At 42.2% G+C, this 21,107-nt stretch overlaps 1 protein-coding gene across 12 annotated transcripts in view; it reads left to right on the plus strand.

Annotated features, from left to right (window-relative positions):
• The window catches only part of frmd4a (FERM domain containing 4A), an 84,847-nt gene that overhangs the window by 48,778 nt on the left and 14,962 nt on the right, over nt 1-21,107 (plus strand). For 11 of the 12 annotated variants that reach the window (XM_069529241.1, XM_069529237.1, XM_069529240.1 and 8 more), the window contains exons 2-11: nt 1,174-1,239; nt 7,118-7,212; nt 8,664-8,756; nt 12,406-12,490; nt 14,561-14,617; nt 14,992-15,014; nt 17,425-17,508; nt 17,608-17,673; nt 17,764-17,821; nt 18,039-18,125. In XM_069529241.1, the coding sequence (XP_069385342.1) occupies nt 1,174-1,239; nt 7,118-7,212; nt 8,664-8,756; nt 12,406-12,490; nt 14,561-14,617; nt 14,992-15,014; nt 17,425-17,508; nt 17,608-17,673; nt 17,764-17,821; nt 18,039-18,125 (714 nt within the window). Of the gene's footprint in view, nt 1-1,173; nt 1,240-7,117; nt 7,213-8,663; nt 8,757-12,405; nt 12,491-14,560; nt 14,618-14,991; nt 15,015-15,093; nt 16,220-17,424; nt 17,509-17,607; nt 17,674-17,763; nt 17,822-18,038; nt 18,126-21,107 lie in introns of those variants that run through there. The other variant, XM_069529243.1, reaches the window with a different exon arrangement.

The following is a 21,107-nucleotide window of genomic DNA, read 5'->3' on the forward strand; positions in this document are numbered from 1 at the left end:
TCATCGTCTCTCTGTTAAACTCTCACCCCCAGCCCGCCACCTCAATGCCAGTTGGCCCGAGCTGCATGTGAGAAAGTAGGTGTATATTATACTCATGTTGTGGACACACCCATACCAAATTGCCAGAGCCTCAGGTGGCCAATATGATCCTTCTCATGGTGAAGAGTTACAAACCGGTTGTGCTTGTGCTCATGTTTATGGCATCTGTGCTTTGATGGGAGTTTCTCATCGAATGTTGGACAATGAGCGTGTGTGTCTACCCCCGTCTGTCTCCGTCTTCTCCAACATTTCTTACCCCTTCACCCCACCCATTTACACACCCACGCACACACACACACACACACACACACACACACACACACACAGACACACATCACCCACCTTCCCCCATCTCCCAGATGCGAGGGAAGTGGGAGGAGCCAAGGGGGTGTTTGTGTTCCTCAGGGTCCCCGCTTCCTGTTTAATTGTGGAGAAACTCCACATGTGCTGGAAACACCATAACATACACACACACAAACACTCTATATGCTGAACACAGTTTGTGCGCCTCTTCTAGAAAGTGTTGTGATTTTTTATAACCTTAGTCTTCTGTTCCTTCGAACGTGCAGTGGCAAACTTTCACAGTGTTTCATCTAACTTGTGTGCATGTGATGCAAATTTCCCACAGTTGACTGTTTTCGTCACTGCACCTGCCTCAGTGTTTACAGAAGAGCCAGGCAGACAGATATTAACAGGTTTTTTTGCAGCTCAGTTCTGCAAACCTTGCATCAACAACTCAGACAAACACTGGCGTGAACACTGTCAGAAGGCAGCCTCAGTTGCTGTGGTCATTGCACTGATGGATAATGGATTTTCTGCTCATGGAGGAATATTCGAAATGTCAAAGGAAGCAAGATGTGCAGGACACTGGCTCTACTGGCTCATCGTGTGTAGTTAGCTCTGCTGTTCTTGTTAAGACATATGCAGACATGCTCACACCAAGCTTGCTATACAGCCAAACTCCCATACCTGGGAAGCGTGCAGTTATTTGTACATTTAAGTAGTTTTCTTCATGTTTGGCAGCAGTGGATATCCATACAAAAGACTGCTTCTGATATGTTTTAGTGTAATATGAAAATTTACAATTTACACGATAAACTAACATCTGTTTTCTTTTTTTTCTTTGTTTCTTAGATGACAGAGGGGAGGCGATGTCAGGTCCATCTCCTTGACGACAGGAAGCTGGAACTCCTTGTACAGGTGAGTCTCTCACTCTTTCCTCTCCTTCTTCCCTCTCTCTTTGCAGATGCTCATTTCTTTAGGGCGAGGGAGAAGTGATGTCTGGTGTCCTCAGGGAATGAATTACTGCTGACCGAGGGGAATTTGGTCAGCAGGAGGTGACTTTGCACTTTCTTGATGCTCACCTGATCTCTCTGCACATACACAAAATCCCACACAGGCATGGGTGCAGCAGCTCTTGCCCGGACTTGCAGTCCTACCAGCTAAAACTTTTACCCTAAGCTCATGTTTATCTTTCATTCCCCAACTTTCTGTAATCATTACATAATCATCTATCTGTCTATATACCTACTTGTCTGCCTGTTTGTCTCTTTCCCTGCATGTCTGGTGTCAGTATGTCAGCATGATGTCCTTCTCCTTCTACATTCAGCCTTGAATCCTCCCAGCAGGTCAAAGGCAGCAGCAGCAGCACCTACAACAAACTAGTCTCTCCTTTGTTTGCAATTTCATACCCTTACTCTTTCAGCCAGCTCTTTGTGACTGTAGGTGTGCTATCTTCTGCTTTCTGTTGTCACAGTTAATGGGAACATAAAGTATTTTATGACACTTATTACATAAGATTGGGATTTTTAGTTTTACAGAAGTGTTTTTCTAAGTAGCTCATTCAACTCTTCCTCACCCCGAAGCTCCTCTTGGGTCTGTCCATTACCCGATTCCTCTGGAAAGGGAGAAAGACAAAGGAAGGTAATTACCCTGGAACAGGAGAAGAGGAGCAAGCAGAGAATAGAAAGATTGATTCAGAAACTCTGGGGCTTGAGAGGGAGAGAGAAAGAGCTCAGGAGTGGAGAGACAGGAGATGATCCTAAAGGGATGAGAATAGAGAAGAGAAAATGGAAGGGAAAGCCGAGGATAGGTCTGCTGACTTTCTGATTTGATTACTGTGTCAAAACTGATGCTCTCTTTCAAATTAGTACTTCTATCTGGTCTCTCCTCTCTTTCCCTCTCCATCTCTCTGACTTTCCACTCTTCACCCTCTATGTCTTGAATTGTCACTCAGCGTCTTGCTTGCCTTCACCTGCTTAATACTGACTGTCTCCATCCAAGGCTACGTTCACATTTTAATTTTTAATCCGTTTTTTATCAATTTAGCTACATTTACATCTGCTAGCCATCCTACTCTATCCTGTTAATCCCAGACTTTGGAAACACTATACTACCCCTGTTGACACACAGGTTATATTTTTATGCTGGATGGAGTAACTGAGACATTTGGAAACAATGACCTCCATGTTCACTTCCCGATTGGGTCTTATCAGTCACTACTCTACTACAAGTGGTGAATGAAACATGACATTACTAATGTTTGCTATCAGTAACAGTTTCACCTCGTCATCAGTCCAAGCGAAGAACTTACTTTTAATATGCTGTTCTTCATTCCTTGCATTTTCACCTCCATAATAGACAATCTACTTCCTGTAAATCATTTTTGTTTGAACAGTATTTTGAAATGAAAACAAATTAGAGTAGACAGCTTGGATCTCCGTACCTCCTCATTCACCCATCCTCTCTCTCCCATGCATTATTCATGCTTTTGTCCATCAGGAATGACAAGGAAATAAACACAAATAAACTGTTGTAAGGTTAAATGAAAACATTATTTTATTGCAATCAAGCTGCTATTGAGAAAATCTTATCTGTTTACCACATAACATATGCAAGCATGGCAATGTTATTAGCACGTGAGAAGACATCAGCAAAGGCCAGAAAATGGGATGTTTTTAACAAATCACTGTCGTCTAAATAAGGAAACTGCTCTCTTTCTTTTTCTAGCGCTGTCCTCGTTTCTCTCCGCTGTGCGGATGTACAAAGAGCCAGTGAGTTGTTAGTAGGACCACAGAGAATTACAGTGTTATTCTTAGTTTTCCAGTCTTCTAAGAAGCAGTCACATCCTCTGCCCATTTCCAAAAAATGAGTTTCTTGAAGGGATGATTTGTATTTTTTATTAATAAGGCAGTGTATATCCAGTATAACACGCTCCACTGGGCTACTTTATGTCTCCACTGATAATTCAACAGCACTGTGGTCAAGGTTGTCCTGTCGAGGCTCTTATTCACAGTTCCTGTCTCCACTCCAACTGCACCAGCCAGCTCGCCCTCCTAGAGACTGGATCTCACCTCTGTAACTGATTTATAACACTGACCAGCTGTTTAATCCCAAAAGTGCTGTTCACCCTTTCCTCTTCCTCGTGCCTCTCCTCCTCCTACCATTGATTGCATGTCCTATGTGGTTTGTTTATGGAGTACTGCCTCATTGGCAGAGAACCATGTGCCAGAAGGCTCCTATGGAGCCAGGTTGTAAAGATTGAAGCTAACCACCAAATTCACCACCGTGTGAAGATATGTCAATCAAATGGCTATCGCTCCCTGGGGCTGGTGTGATGTAGGGTAAAGCATGAACAGGGTATTGAGCCTCCATGCCAGTGTTAATTTGAATGACTTTATGTTGGGAACTAAAATAGACGGACACAACAGTCCACCTATGCAGCCACATTTAAATCTGGATTTTTAATTGAATCTGCACCAAACTGCACATGCTAATAAATCTCAGTGCACTAAACATGGCAGATTTTTCATTAAGATCCATGAATTATTCTCTGAGAAATCAACATATTTTTTCCTGACCCATACCACATGCTCCAACAAAGTTTTGTGGTAATTAATTTAGTAGTTTTTATCCTGCTTCCTAACGAGCAAACCATTAAACGCAGACAAAAATATCCCTTCCTTGGCGTAGGTAAAAGATTTAATTTAACTATAAGGTGCCTGGTGAATTACTATAAAGGTTAAGCACTACAACATAATAAGCATTAGTTAAAATATTAAAACCAGACTTTAAGGGGCAAAATAGTGAAAAATTAATGAGAAGCATATGACTAAAAATGTTTACTTACCCATCCTTGGACTGTTAACGACTGCCACCATAAATCTGAACAACCCAGGGCCTGAAGGCACCAAGTGCCTGACTAGCTGTTTGCAGAGATTAGGGCATGACTTTCTGCCGGCCTTGCAAGTTGTTGAGTGTTTGTCACTTGTCTGCAGGTTTATTCTAGTATGTCTTCTCCTCACTTGCCCCTCTCTGTAATTCTTACGCTGTTAATTACCTGTGCTGCTGAGGAGGCACAGGGTAAATGTCTATTAGCAATAATGCTGTCTGAGCCAGCAGAGAGTTTTACTGTCTGATAGTTGGCTCCGTACTGTGTGTGTGTGTCTATGTGTCTGCGTAGTCCGGATGTGTCTGGATTGTCTCACTATTATTGTGTTTATTGTGCCATATTACTTGTATAATACCTGTCATTCACAATATTTATTGCTCTCGGTATCTTCCACTTGTGTTAGGTATCTGCCATCTCACAGACAGTGTGCCTTGTTAGGATGTGTGTGCACGTGTGTGTGTGCATGTGAGGGGAGTCGTCACTTGAAGAGAATCAAATTGAATTATACAACCCAGTAGAGCCCATGTGATTTTTACATTCTGCTTGGTATTCATAACAATGTCGTGGAAAGAAATCCTTTCCTTGTTCTTTCTCATCTTCAGTCATGCGCTTCTGATATTCAACAGTATATCTGGGATTTATAATGCTTCTACTTTGGCAACAGCTATGGCCGTCCTTATACGTGTATTTGTATGTATGGCCATCCCATTATCGTTGAGGCACTATCTCAGGAATTTTTTCAAATTTGGCACAAACTTGGACTGATTTTAGAGGTTACAGTCGAGGTGACTGTGACATGGGAACTTGGGAACAGACAGAAGTAATTACATCTGCCACAGACGTCCACTTGGATTCAAGGATGACCTGATTACAATGTTACAGTCAAAGGTCAAGGTCACAGAACACACTGTTGTCCATAACTCAACGTGCACAGAATTAATTGGCTAATTATGTCTAATTTTCAGATAAATGTGTCATTGGATAAAATTATGTGGTGATGACATTTCATATGCAAAATGTCAAAGGTCAACTTCACTGTGATATCACAATGTTATGCAGAAACTATTTGAAAACACCATAACTCAGAAACAGAAAGGATTGTGACCATATTTCCTTCAACTTGACTGGTTGACCTAGGGATACGACCATGAGGTGGTAATTCTGGTTTTATCTCCACATCATCTTTGCAAGGGTTTACTGTTCGCGTCCCTATCTGCCGCCTCATTGTTTGATATGCTTTGGCGGCACAGATGATGTTGTTTAATTGATAGTGGTGCCAAGGCAGCTGACTGCTGCTTTGTGGTAATAAGAGACCACCACTGCAACGTGCTTCAGACTGAACCAAAACACCTATTACTACTAATGCTATAAAGATTGCCTGTTACTAGACCTAAAATTTCCACATCTAAAATGTTTTGAGCACTTCAAAGAGGTCTTGTGTTGCTCTCGTGAATGGCTGCAGTCCCATTTGGAGAAACAACAGAGCCAGGAAGAGCTTTTAGGGATGTGACTACCAATTTGAGTGAGTGAGACGGATCAGGACTTTAAACACTGTTATGGTCAGCTCTATAATCACTTCTCGTGATAATCTCAAGTAAACGTTACCATAGAATAATTACAACCTTAACATGTTCCTGATCTTTTTCTGTGTTATGATTCTCTCTAAATATGTATTTGACTGTAGCAGAGATACTTCAAAGGGACATAGCAACACAATTATTGAGCACAGTATCCCTGGTTTATAAGTCTGGTACATTCAAATGTCATAAGACACACTCAACCTATATGTTCGCTCCCCCTCGAGTTTGCTCTATTGCTTCTGCTCTCTCCAGTTCCTCTTTGTGCAGCAGGATCACTGTAGGCGTCATGCTTATATGAGATCTAGGTCACTGGAGATGCATGTGTGTGTGTGCGCTTGCTGTCTGCATGACATCACCTCCTTGTCTTTAAATAGCTCTTCTAGCTTCTGTCCCTAAAGTTGCAGCTGTGAAGTGAGCGCACACCTCAGGACCTCAGGGGAAGATTATTAAGAATGTACGCACCGGACTGTAGCTATGTGTGTGTTCTACAGGAGTGCTCTATGACCTTGCTTTATATTCTGGATGAAATACTCCATCATTTAAATACTCACACACCACACCCTCTACTGTCTACGTGTGTTTGTATGTGTTTGCACACAGTATGTTTTCCTCTTTTCCCTCACAATCCTGTTTGTGCATGGCACACCACATGTGTTTCCCTTACTTGTTTTGATAGGGCTGTATGCATTCGGTATATGGGCTTGTGTGTGCATATATGCATGATTTGCGTGTGTGTGATGAAAATGTAGGCGGCAAGGCACACCCATGGTTAACCTCAGGGTGGGGCGTGCTGCTACTCAGGATGTCACAAACCAACAGCATATGGCAGCAGTCCCTGGCCTCTGCTTTGAGATGCTCTGAGCGATGTGATGAATGGAGCCTGTCGTCACATACACTATATTGCACGGACAGTATTCCACAACATCAACTAGCTAGCAAGCTCTTGTGCTAGCTGCACAGCCCTCTCCCTGCAGTACCGTCATTCAGCCCAGAGCCATGACTCTGCAGTAGAGGTGTGGGTCAGAGAGTTGGAAAGGAGAGAGGGAGGGGAAGGGCAGGGTACCTGCACTGTCAGCAACATCCCCACACTCCATCCATCTTTCTCGCAGGCTCTCTCTCCTCTCTTACTCTTTTCAACGGTGTTTGTCAGAATGCTTAGTCATTGCATTAAATCAATAGCTGAAAGAATACATTAAAACTCCACCACATGTACTTGTTCCAATTAAACTGCAGTATGATAAACCACTACACTCAAACAAGACAAGTAATAACAGATACATGCAATCCCAATAAATAGAGCAATGCTAACATGTCTGTCTCTTTGCAGCCCAAGCTGATGGCAAAGGATTTGCTGGATCTCGTGGCCTCTCACTTCAACCTCAAGGAGAAGGAGTACTTTGGAATCGCATACACAGACGAAACGTGAGTTTAAAAACTGCAGTGCACGCGATGTCTCTCAATAGCCCAGAACTGTTTCTTGAATTTATCTTGTTTACTGGAATGGGTTTGTCACTGCTGACCCTGGTAAACAAAGGAAAAAAGATCACAAGAGTGGAGTTCACAGGAACATGTCGGATGTGTTTCTTTAATCTCACAAAACCAGAGAACATCTTGGTTTCTTGCAGTGTCACTGACACCTCCATCAGTGCTGCTGTCATTATAGACAGAGTTAGAGAAATCGAAGCTGAGGAGGATTCTCTGTCAGACATAATGTGGAACAGCAGGCTTAATTTTCAGTTACTTAAAAAAGACACAGCCAAGTGTAATTGCCTTTGGTTTTGGGTTTATAATTTAAGATTTACGACCTCTTAAACTCCAAGTGCCCATAATTGACCTTTGTAGCATTAATGATGAAATTTCAAAACTGGACAAAAGACATTTTTATTTTATTTTGTCCTGTTTTTATCCTGAGGAATTTGCGGTGTGGTTCTATTGACTTACTGTGTTTGTTGTTGTCTGTGCAGCCTGATTTAGGTAGGAAATAGCTGTTTGATGAAAAATATTCACTTTTATCTCACCTACCTAGTATACATGTGTGGATTTCACTTCTTTTTCACTTACAGATGAAAGGTAAAGGGTTGTAACAGGGCGTGATGTTTGGATGAGGCTATGATTGTCTTGCTCTGGGCTAGCAAAAGGTTGTGAGGCTGTGACTGCCAGGAGGCTCGTTTTCAGAACTGGGCTTGAAATGCAAAACTGACATTCAAATTTGCTTTACTGTGTTATGTGACCTAGAAAGATATAAGCACCACAGCATGATAGCCCAGAACAAGTCATGCACGCATACGAATGATTTACATACAGGCAAACATTTCCACCACCGCCATGTCTCTATTTTTTGTTTCATCTCGTGGACCTGATGATGTCAAGCAAGAATAGCCTTTGCTCTGTGGCATTTACACAGCTGTGACACATTCTGTAGCAAGTGTCAGTCCAGCAAAGCAATATCAGCTATGCAGTCTTTGTCCCCCAGGGCTAATTCTACAGCGTCTGGATTTGTAAGGTGTTCCCGTGGAGAGCAGACGCCTCAGCTCTGAGTGCTCAGTGGTCAAAGAGACTGTACGAAGGGAGAAAAAATGGAGGGAGAGACAGAAGGAGGGCGACTTGGAGAGAGATGTTGCTCAGTTGCTCAGGATACCATGCAGGGTTACCAGGGTGACAAGCTGTCTCTGCAGTTTTCCTCTGTTGGAGAGGGCAGAGAGAAATTAAAGGAGGGGCAGAGATGTGGGGGGGAATAGAAGGGAAGGGAATGAATGGTTACACAAAAACAAAAATAGAAAGTATTGAGAAGGAAATATTTTTTGTATGGCCTTGTTGTATTCAGACATCTCTGGATGAAAGCACTGATTGTTTTTCCTCCTTTGTCTCATCAGGGGCCATTTTAGTTGGCTGCAGTTGGACCGCAGGGTATTAGAACATGAGTTTCCCAAGAAGTCTGGTCCTATTGTCCTCTACTTTTGTGTCAGGTGAGTCTTTTTTTTCTTCAGTCACTAAATCACCTCATGTACACCTATCCTCTTATCATTGATGGTGTTTGAATGTGTGTGGGAGAGAGAGAAATATGGAGAGAGTGCATCAGTGTGTATTTGTGTAAACGCACACGCAGTAATTTGGTAATGGGAACAGATTAACAAGGTTAGTTATGACAGGCTCCTTTGAAATTGCTTTGACCCCAGTGTTTAACTCCCGCCACAGGGCCTCTCAGCCAATCATGAGCCTCTGAGACCTCATCAGTATGCCGTGCATGCAAATCCCATCACATGGCTTAATGGCAAAGTGCCATACTCAAAACATGGGGGCAGAATGCTTCCCCATAGGAAGAGAAGAATCATAACTTGTTTACGCTAGAGCTGTACATTTTTATGTTGACACACTTAAACAAACAACAGTTGCAGTCAAATGTAGAGGGTTCACTTGTAATGATGTCATGTTTATAGGATAGAAAATATCCTTGTGTTTAAACCAAAATGTGATGATACCCTTTCAGTATGCTATAACTATTAATCTTGGTATATTAGGCAACGCCCACACCAATACATTTTAGTTTTAAAACATAACCGGCGTCCACCACAAATGAAAGTATGGGTTAGCAAAGCGATACAAGACTAATCGTTTCTAAATGAAAGTATGGGTTAGCAAAGCGATACAAGACTAATCAAGCAAAGAAATCCCTGGTCTCACTTCTCATCATTGCTGTTTCTTATTGATATATTTTCCTGAGCTGAGCAACCAACTGCAGAGTGGACTGTTTACACCCACACATGCATGACTCATGTAAATTAATTGTCATGTGATAAACCTTTTCAGGTGTGTTAGTATGGATGGAGCTAATATGCTCCTTAAAATCATGTCCTCAGTTAGAAGCCAACATTTCTATGACCTGTTGTGACAGAGTAATGAACACAATCCCACACTCCTCTCCCAGCCTTTTGTACTCATCTTACAATGACTCCGCTCATATATAAAACACTCTTGGCTCATACACAGGCACTGGATCATTAGTGTATATATGTGATAATACAGAGTGCATGCTTGTGTGTGTGTTTTTTTGTTGTTTGCATGTAAGGGTGCTTGAATAGGCTTTTGAATAAGAAAGAAAAAGGCACCTGACCTGAGAACAGATTTTCTGATCTTTCTTAGCCTCAAATGAAAACGCTCAGCCCTCCCAACACAGTCTCTGCCCCAGAACACACAATCACACATTCACTCGCACGCACACACTGGGACTTTCAGTGAGACCCTGAAAGGAAAAGACAAGGCTTTGTTTCGGGTCCAGCGGATGCTCTCTGTCCCCAACATATCTCAATGATGTCATATACACACTAGGGACTGAAACTTGGTTAGCAACACACATGGCAACGTGACAAGCATTAGCGCTTCCAAACAATGTGAGTGAGCAGTCATTTCCAGCTGACATTTACAACACGGCTCAAATAATGCCACAATGAGTCGGCCGTACCCAAATCATACGTGTAGCACATACATCCATTGTTCATTCTATTTTGTGGGTAATGGCATTGCTGTAGAATGTGACAGCGATACTATCAAATAAAGTGAGATAAATACAGTATATACTGTATATAGTTGGTATTACTCCTGTTTTGGCCATCTCCAACATTTCAGATGAGTTAAACTGATGACGTCTGGTGCTGACTTATTTAATTGCCCCTGTCTTTATCTTAGGTCAGCCATAGAACCGTATAAAACAACTGTGTGTTTGTGTCTGTAATGGCGGTGGGGCGATCAGGGTGGGGGTCACTCTGTGTGTATTTGCATAGACTAATAGGTGTTTGAGGATGTTGGTAGCACTGCTGTGACATCATGAACTTTAACACCATTTGGAGGCTTTAAACCCCCCCTCTCGTGCAGTTCAGCCCAATCTCTAACCTCAATCTCTCCAAATGTCACACTGACTGCACCACTGCTACTCCCACCCCCCTCACTCTGCCTCGCACACTCAGACCCACCACCACACTTCTAAAGCCCCTTTTTACACAGAGGTTCTGTTATACTGTCATTAAGAAGAAGCTTAATGCAAGTTTGTATTATTCTGCTCGCATTTGTGATTTTACATAGCATGCAAGTGTTTCTGAATCGGAGGGATGATGTGTCCGAGTCTCACCAGCGCCCACTTTCACACATGTATCGATCCAGCTCTGTGATTACCTCAGTTGCGTCAGAAAGACGTCGCCCTAACATTCTGTTTTCATTCGTTTTACACAGAATATTGAGGTGGCATTAGGATGCAACATTCCCACCCTGAACAAGCTGTGTAAACAGGCTTAAGATACAGTACATGTAACCACACACACATGCATAGATTCAGCACTCTATTGGAACAACAATCAGCCCAAATGTCAGGCCTGAATCCATTATCTGTCCAAGCATATTAGTTTCATTAACACAATGAAAGGTTTTCAGGGTGTAGGGGTTTTTGTGTACGTCATATATTTATGTGGTATTTGTGTGTTACCAATAAATGCTAGGCAGATGCCCACCCCCTGTTGATTCAGTGGGTGTCTTTTTGCATGCTTGCCGCTGTGCTGGCAGCGTGTGTATGTCTCATCAGCACAGTGGCTTTAATTAAATGTTCACACTGAATATTGACAAGGTTCCTCTTTCTCTCTTGCAGCTCAATGGATAACGTGATTTACGCCCTCCAATATTGATCCTTCTACAATCTCTTTCACTCAATACCTACACACACTCTAATGCACACAGATGAGCACATTCATTCAAGTGTGTTCATCAGAACATGTGCTTAGGTCACTTTATGACCTATTCGCAGAGATTTATCAAGTCATACTGAGAGTGTTTATCGTGTGTGTGGATACATGTGACTTTACGGTGCAATTTTATGCACAATCCACGGTGGGGACTAGAAAAGATATGTCAGGGGACACATGAGAGCATCTGCACCATATAGCATCTTTTGATATACGTTTCCACCAGAGTGGAGCTTGCAGTGAACAGCTTCCTACTGTATCATCCAAGCTCCCCTCTGGCTTTGTATGCATTCATGGGCTAAATTTAGACTGCATTATTATGTTAGTTCCCTGCTCACCACTCTGCCAGAAGTGGGTTACTGTGCTTCTCTCTTTCCAGTGTGTGTGTGTGTGTGTGTGGAATCACTGCTGATGAAGCAGAGAGGTAGACAATGTGTCAAGTGCATCATGTGCACATTCTATTTGCTGGGGACTGTATGTGTGTGAGTGCGTGTTTGCACATGTGCGTGCATATTCAGATTGTGGACTAACAGTTCATCATGGTCAGGCACCATGGTGAGAGAGAGAGAGAGAGAGAGAGAGAGAGAGAGAGAGAGAGAGAGAGAGAGAGAGAGATTGAGAGAGAGAGAGAGAGAGAGAGAGAGGACATGCACTTCCGATCAGCCTTTGGTATGGTGTGCCCCCCTCTGGTCACTTTGGTCATTGCACTATTTCTGTCACGTCTGCATGTTAAATCTGTACTTATTCCTGTTTGTGGAGCAAACACATTGTACATCGCAAATCTTCCTTATGGGTTTTATAAGGTTTATCATGGTATTCAAGGTCAACCACTGTCATTGTTCCATTTATTGTGGCAGATATATTGAGGTTTCTCTTTCTGTGTTTTCAGATTCTACATAGAGAGTATATCCTACCTGAAGGACAATGCCACTATTGAGCTTTTCTTTCTTAATGCAAAGTCCATCATCTACAAGGTAAATGCATTGATTTGTTGTCATAATGTGCTATATTTAGTACGGTTTATTTGAGAGCCGTTGAGATTCTTTGAAATTTTGTATCTAAAAACAAGAGTTGCTTCTGGGCTGTAACGCTGTGATTATGTGAGTATTGGGCTCTGCACCGCTGCTAACATACCACTTCATCAGCCCTATTTTTGCTTCTAAATGAAGAGAAGCCCCATGAGGCCATCTTGGACTTCTATGCTCCACACTGATAAGGTGAAGCAGAAAATGTGAACCATTTGCATCAGCTATTACCCACCATGTAATGCACTGCACGACACTCCAGCATCTATTGAATCATGTGACACATTCACTGCCATTTGTTAATGTTGAGGCATATTTATTTCGGCTGTTAAAATGGCACTGGAAGTAAGCCTCTAAGTAGAGACAAACAGCAAGCTGCACAAAAATAAAATCCAAACGCAAAAAGGACATGCAAGTATTTGACAAATCGAGCCTCGAGATGTATATTGTGCATTTAGCAATTGACTTAAAAGATCCCTCTCAGAGACAGCTGATTTTTGTTTAAATTGATGTCTTAATTAGTTACCAAGTTCATGTTCTACTAACAACTTACCAACAAATTAGTCTTGTCATTAGTTTAACTGCCTTACTGAAGTTTGGTGGACAGTGTCATGCAGTTATTTGTTATGTCCAGAAGAGGGCGTATGGGGCCCAAAGGAAAAATAATTATCCATACATGTCTCAGTAAAAACCTTGTAGAAAATGATGATATCAAAAGATATCAAATTATTGTCTGTGCTGAAACTGGTGAAACAGTACATTTTAGAATTGTACATCATCCATGAATGAAATGAACACAGAGCTAGCATGTTACTTGTAATGTATGAACGTTTGCACGGATCAAAGGTTTGTTGAATGTATAATATAGAGGTTTCTTGTTCATGTAATATTGTGAAAAAGTAAAAAAAACAAACAACTACGTTTTACATCAGTTTAAACTTATAGACTCAGTTGAAACACCATGCAAATACATACATCCAGTACATGTGTCCATTAGCGAGATTGCTGAAACTTGAATGACAGAGATGAAACTGTCCCACAAACAGAAGGTATCTGGATCATTCCCACCTGCAGCTCTGGTAAAATGTTCTTGAAGAAAATACCTGATTCCAATCGGGTCATTCATCTCACATCTCTTGATAAGAACATCAGCTAAAAAACATGTGAAGCACAAAAAATCTCCCTCGTAACTCCGATGAGAGATTATGATTCCAGAGGAACAGCAAGAGATACAACGTATTTTAAGTAAACCTGTTGTGCAGATATAACATAGCAGATGAGGATTTGTTAGTATAATTAATGAGAAACATTTGTATTCTCTGCTGTGGGCATAAAGCACAAAAACACACAGTGTGTGAGGATCTTTGTACCACCCAGGGAGGGTTTGCACTGTCTAGTGTTTCATTCTGGCCGTCTGATCTCCCAACTAATTAGGAGACGGATTGTATAGGGAACATTCCTGGCATACTTGACCCACTACTACTCGCTGCCCACTATCCCTTATCCTCCCCCCCGCAATGCTGCAAAAATAGCCATGTGTATGTGGAAGCATGAGAATGTACTGATTATCATACTGTTAAAGAAATGTCCAAGCAGCCGAAATCTCTCACACTCACAGACACATTTAACCAACCATGGCTGCACTCGGCTTCATTCCTTCTCCATCCGCCCAAAAATTTAATTTAAAGAAATGAAAATGTTTTTGAGTAATCAGTAACCGGAGCATCCGTGCCTCCCCCCAACTCCCTAAAAACAACCTCTCCCAACCCCCCATTACTTTGCCTCTAATCTCTGAGCTCCATCCTCATGAAATCAGAGCAGGGAGAGAAAGAAACATGGAGGGAGAGTGGTAGGAACATGAAAAAAAATACCGACCCGTCTTGGAGAAATGGATGACGATCAGAGACATGTCTGCTTTTACTCTCCACATCACCATAGTGTATGTTTTTTTTATTCACTTGATGCCAACAAACGCAGAATGTGAAATTCACGTCCCCTGTTTTCTCTTTCTCATTTCAGGAGCTTATTGAGGTGGACAGTGAGATTGTCTTTGAATTGGCTTCCTATATTTTACAAGTAAGATATTGTGTGTGTGTGTGTGTGTGTGTGTGTGTGTGTGTGTGTGTGTGTGTGTGGAGATATTTGTTCTTTTCCAGCACTTTCTCTCCTATCCCTTTCTCAGAATAGGTTAGTCCATTAGCCATAGCACTGCAAGGTCATGTTACATATAGACTGAGTGGTTTGTGTGTGTGTATGTGTGTGTGTGTGCAGATGTACAGTATCAGGTATCTCCTCTGCTCTGTAGGCCCTCTGAGATTTTACTCCAGATGGAGGGTGTCTCTCTCTGATTCTCGAGCAGTCGACCTGTCTGCATGTTCGCATTTGCAAACAGAACAGAAACACACATTAATATCTCACTATACTTTTCTCTTTCTGTTTCTCTTCAAAAGGAGGCCAAAGGTGATTTCACCAGGTAAGCACACAAGCAATCAATCTTTTGTAATGTACATGTGTTTGTCCTCGTAGCCGGGAGCATTTAGATTACAGGGCATAGTGTTGAACAACAGTGATAAAGCATCAATTATTTAAAGGGATCAATACATATTAAACGTATCCCCTTCAGTAACTAGGGGGATATGTAAAGACAAAGACCTTGTTCAGCAGTGTATGTGGTGATCTATTTGTCTCACTATTTATGACTGTTATTATGATTAGGATTAACTTCATGTTTAGTCAGGAAGTGACCATCTTGGCATCAGATTAACTCACCAAGAAATCAAATCTGTAATCAAGTTTTTCCAACCAAGGAAAATTTTCTCATAAAAGTGAGAGGTCAGTTACAGATTGTAATGTTCACAAGGCTTCTGAAACCACACTGAGGACTCATGGGTAATATATAGCTCTGTAGCAGTCATTGTGGTGATGTAGCACATCATGAAGAGAGCTGTTGGTTTTCTGACTCTCTTTTCCTTAGTTGTGCTTCAAAACAAGGCATCTTGATACCAGTATGTTTGTGTAATGTGTAATGGATACGTGATGACCCAAGCTACGTCTCTCCTTTACCAGTCTTTATGTCACATATTCTGTCTCATCTATTTCGTCCCTCGTGATGGGAATAGCTGGTTAGTACCTTGATATTCAGAAGGTAGCGACACAGACAGAGAGACAACAGGAATGATATCAGTGGTCTTTTTTTCCCCCCTGCTCCCCTGAGCATTGAGGTGTATCACTGTCAACTGTCTTTGTTTCCGAGCTTCATTTACATCTCTCCCTCCTTCTATCCCTCTTCTTTCCATCCCTGTTCCACTTTATTTCACTTGCTTTCAGCCTGTGCTCAAGAGAAAAGCATGGATATCGAGTAATTGTTTGAGTTACATCCCTCCTGTTTAAGACAGAGCTCATGAAAATTTTCCTGACATGAATTAAGAAAAAATATCAGCATCTGTCTGAAAACTCATGGTAGTTAAATCCTGTAGTGACAGAGTTCCACAATTGTGTAGATTACACTACATGTCATTTAGCTGACTTTTTTATCCAAAGCAACCTCCAATTAGTGCAGTCAACATCTATGAGGGGCCATTCAGGGTACAACATCTTGCCCAAGGACACTCTGGCATGGGATGGGATTTGAAAACGACTGCTCTACCCCTCAGCCGCAGCCGCCCACAGATGTTTCATGTGAGCTTCTACAGCCCACATGTGGCTCTTCAGACGCACCGTACATCTGTGTGATGTTGGCTTAAATGTGTGTCATCCCTCATCCCCCTCATCCCTTTGTTGTATTGCACAGATAACAGACTAGAGCAGTCATCACCTCTGACCTTATTTCCGTCTGTGAAAGGAGTAAATAAACACAGCATCCCAAAGAGGGCTGGAATTTGACACACTCTGGAGACATACCGTTTCAACCTCCTCCCACTTTCCTTACCCCTTCCTGCCACACACATGCCTCTTAAAGAACTGTACACCCTGCGCTCAGTAAAGATCTTCATTACCATATACCTCTCACTGCTGCTCCTCCAAAATACTCTTTGTGGCGATATATTGATACAAAGTGTGGAATCATTTTCAGACTGTATCTCACAGTATGATTTAGAGACCTGCCATAGTGCTCACACTCCATTGGTTTTTATTTTTTAATTGATAGAGCCGTTTCCTTAGGGCCACCTCCGCCACATATTCTTATGGGTTACTTATTGAATCAATATCAACCAATTTATGCTGCATTCACACATAGAAGAACAGTTGGGCGGGGTGGACGGGATGGATCTCTTCCAGGGCTTTAGCTCATAGGTTGTCATGTTCCCAGGGCTTTCCCCAATCCTCCGGGGCCTTGGCAAATGCCAGGGAGAGGCTGAGGGATTAGAGCGGGATATTAAGACCTTCTGCCATTGGAGGTCTGAAAACTGAATCCACGGCCAAGTCTGTTTGGCTAATTGCGTGGTTCTGTCTTATTTACTTTGTCTATATCTTTACATTTTCCTCTCCCATCCCTGTTTTTATCTTCCTTTATTTAAAGGTGTGTTTCTGTCCCAGTTTTCTCTCCTCTGTTTCTAACTGTCAGTGTCCCTGCAGCTGTTAAGAAATAGTTCGCAGTTTTGGAAATACAAAGCATTTAGGACATCTGTATTCATTCCTCTTGACTAAACGTAGTTCCTGTCTTTGCATTCTTCCAAAGTTAACATTTCAATTCTGAGGCAGTACTGGGAAAAATTATCTGTTTTGCTTTAGCTTGTTATGCTAGATAATTTAAGTGTTGGTCTTTCAACAGTTCGGTTGTGTTGCTCAGGCAGCTTTTACATGAAACCATAAAGCCTACAGCAGAGAACGATCGCTCTTTCAGAAGTAGTGTTGACCATGTCTTGTGGTTTCCTCCCCTCCAGTAATGATGCAACCAGGTCTGACCTGAAAAAGCTGCCTGCTCTGCCCACCCAGGCCCTAAAGGAGCACCCATCCCTGGCCTACTGGTGAGAGACAAGTTAATTATTCAGAAAACCACCAGAACATTGCACAAACTTTCCCTCTCCTTCCTGAATAATGCTTTTTCCACCTGATTGTTCTCACAGTGAAGACCGGGTCGTAGAGCATTACAAGAAGCTCAACGGGCAGTCCAGAGGCCAAGCTATTGTAAAGTAAGTGTGTGTCTGTGGTTGTGTTTGTCGTCTGTATGGAAGGTTGTGTTTTCTGTAACCCTTACATGTCTGTCTTTCTGCTCCTCACAGTTATATGAGCATTGTAGAGTCTCTGCCCACATATGGAGTGCATTACTATGCTGTTAAGGTACAGTTTTACTACTCTTTTCTTTTTTCACACACCACACACACTTTTGTTCACTCAGAACCTGCAAGCAGGCAGCTTGGGATTTGGAGATAGGATTGAGCTAAAAACAAATGTACACTTCTTTCTGTATCTGTCTCTGCTTCTGTTTTGTTTCTCTCTCTGTCCGTCCCATTCTCATGCTCACTTTTTCCTGAAGTATTTTTGTTGTGTGTTGTAGGACAAGCAAGGGATCCCTTGGTGGTTGGGTCTGAGCTATAAAGGCATCTTTCAGTATGACCACCAGGACAAGATCAAGCCCAGGAAGGTGAGATGGTGCTCCCCTCTGATCTCTGTACCACAACTAAAGTATTACCACAGTTTTTTGGTTTCTGTGAAAACATAATGATCTTAAAGATATTGTTTCATTGTTTCGCAAGATCTTTTCTCCGGCTCTCTGTCTGTGCCATGTCACCTCACCGTTTTTTCCATTCAGTGAGTTGGGGATTTGTTTTTTGCAAGACCACGAACAATGCAGATCGAATACTACTCTCTGGAGACATTCAGTCTTGGAATGTTTTGCGTCCTGTCCTGCTTTTATTTCTGTGGATGAAGTCCTCCTTCCAGCCTCTAGTCTCCACCCAGCGGGTCGTCTGTGAAAGTCTTTCTTACCTCACCTCCGACCCCCAGTCCTGTTTAGGGCCTTCATCTCTGGCATTCAGCCATGTCTCATAGGGTGTTAATGGGGTTAACAGCGTCCCACAATACTGACTGATCACCGAGACACATACAGTGTTGCTCATAAACCCACACACACACTAACAAATGCTCGCACTCTCTAACACACAGGAACTCCACTGAACTCTGAACTCACCATCCTGATGAATACTTCCTGTCTGCCACAGCTTTCCTGTTTGCTGCTAACACTGTGCCGTATGTGTGTGTCACGTTAGGTACATTCCAGTCACGAGCCCTAATCCTGCCTCATTCCTGAATACTCCAAATCATGTGGCTGCCAGGGTGTTAAATCGCCATGGTGATTTTTTTTTGGGGGGGGGGGGTGCAGTACAATCCACTTTATTTCACACTGAACTCAGACACAATTGCCAGATTATGGTTAAGGTAGGAAGCCTGTGAAAAGGTCACAAACCATGTGTTTTTTTAATCGCACAATGTTTAGACGTGTTGGTTGAACAGCGTGAAAGAAATAAGTTATGGCTTTGATTGAGATAAATGTCACAATAAAGAAAGAAGGAGAGGTGGAGGGAAAGAGTTAAAAGCCTTCACACACAAATGACTTATCAAGCATTCAGCTGCCATAGCAACAGTCAGTCTGAGTCATTGGTTTGTTAAGCTTCAGTACTGAGCCCCTCACTTTCTTCTCCTCTCTCTTTTCTTTTTCTCATTCTCCCTCGCCCTCACAGACACACACACACACACGTGTTTTGAAAAGGAGAAAGAGACTGGGCCTCCTTGTTGCCAAACTGTGATTGTAGTCTGTGGAGTTTGACTGAAAAGAGATTTGTTCATTGCGTTTCTCTGGATTAAAACCTCCAGTGAACACAGTTGAGGTTTTACAGAGAGTTGCTTCTTTTTTAAAGCTGTTCATCGTTTCACAGAAAGAGACTCATAGAGGTCACCAGCAGCGTTCCATGTTATTTTAGTAATGAGAGTCATCCCTGTTTCAACAGACTGGAGGAAGAGCATTTGATTTGGTGATCAGCCGGCCAGTCCACTACCAGTAACCACTGAGTCAGAGTGTAATCACCAGTTTGTCATAGTTCACGTTTTCAGCCCAGTGACTCAGTGAGGGAGAGGGAGAACACTAACTATGAGCGATTTTGAACCAATTAGTTTATGTTTTCAACACAAACCTTTTTTATTCATTAATAACTGACTGTGATGTTCAGCTGTGCAGTATTATACTGTAGGTGTGTGTGTGTGTGTGTGTGTGTGTGTGTGTGTGTGTGTGTGTGTGTGTGTGTGTGTGTGTGTTCTGGAGGCAGTTGTGTTTAATTGGTGTCTTTACGAGGGGAGTTCCTGTTGTTTCTAAATGTAAACCATCCACTGCACCCTCCACGTTTATTTGAGGATAGTACTTTTCCCCCTCAGCTCACCACAGGCCACATACAGCACACACACTGACAGGGGACTGCAACCTAACCACACACGTGCTAATGCCTTGTTAGTGGGATCTGACTTATTAAGGCAGAAATTATAGGGTCTGTGTCTTGACTGGCTACCACACTGACTGACTTAAGGCTAACACGGAGCAGCTTCTGTGGACACTGATGAAGCCACAATGAAAAACACTATGACTATGGTGAAAACTGTCGTCATCGTACTTGCATTTTAGTGCAGGTTTCTGTTTTCTGCATTGGATTCACATACTCCTTTACTTTAGCCAACCTCTGTCTATGTTGCATTTTGAGCAAATAGGCAGCAATATTGCCCTTTTCTGGTTTTTCCATAAATTTACTCCCACCGAAAGCCACAACCAAAACACATACAACAGGAAGTGACCCCACAGTGTATCTGTATCTCCATGACAACTGATGGATGTAGTATTGCACACCAGAACCCCACCTATGGGTGAAACAATAGTCTTTGGGACCCTCAGGTCCACCTCTAGAAAACAATAATACCTGGCCTCCCAGTTATTCTGACCTTTGCTATTAAAACTTTCTATTCTTCCCAGAGTCCGCAGGGAGTTGACTGCACAGAATAAAGGCCTTTACTCTTTATCACATCTGACCTTTCCATCTGTAACGGATGCGTAATCATGTGCACAGATATTATTATGAGACAGACATGGGTTTGTGCATATGAGCACCCAGTTGTTTATGAACAATGACCAGTCATTTTCCTTTCTTTTGTGTGTGTTAGTGCCAGTAAGTGTTTCACAGTGAGGATTTATAGCCGACGCACATAGACATACACAGCCCTCGCCCTAATAACAGAACAGAGATCAAGAAAGAGTCTGTCAGCAGGATTTCATCAGATATTAAAGCTATTCACAAAGTAGTGACAAAGACTACAAAGGTTCCATTATCACAAGAGGCATATGTAACAGGAACATGTCTAGTTTTAAACTCTACACTGACTTTGTTGCCCTTTGTTCAAAGTCGTGTAACTTTTATTAAAGTTCTCCATTTACATTTTAACACAATTTGCACACATGTACAGATGTAAAGCTTATCCTGAAAACATCAAAGTCCAATTACAAAATACAGCAAAACTGCAAAAGATAACTGTAGTGGTCTCGTGCCTGAACACAGTTACAAACACCTGTTTTATCTCTACAGCTCCG

Source organism: Paralichthys olivaceus, chromosome 7, assembly GCF_024713975.1.
Source record: "Paralichthys olivaceus isolate ysfri-2021 chromosome 7, ASM2471397v2, whole genome shotgun sequence".
In the NCBI taxonomy this organism is placed as follows: domain Eukaryota; kingdom Metazoa; phylum Chordata; class Actinopteri; order Pleuronectiformes; family Paralichthyidae; genus Paralichthys; species Paralichthys olivaceus.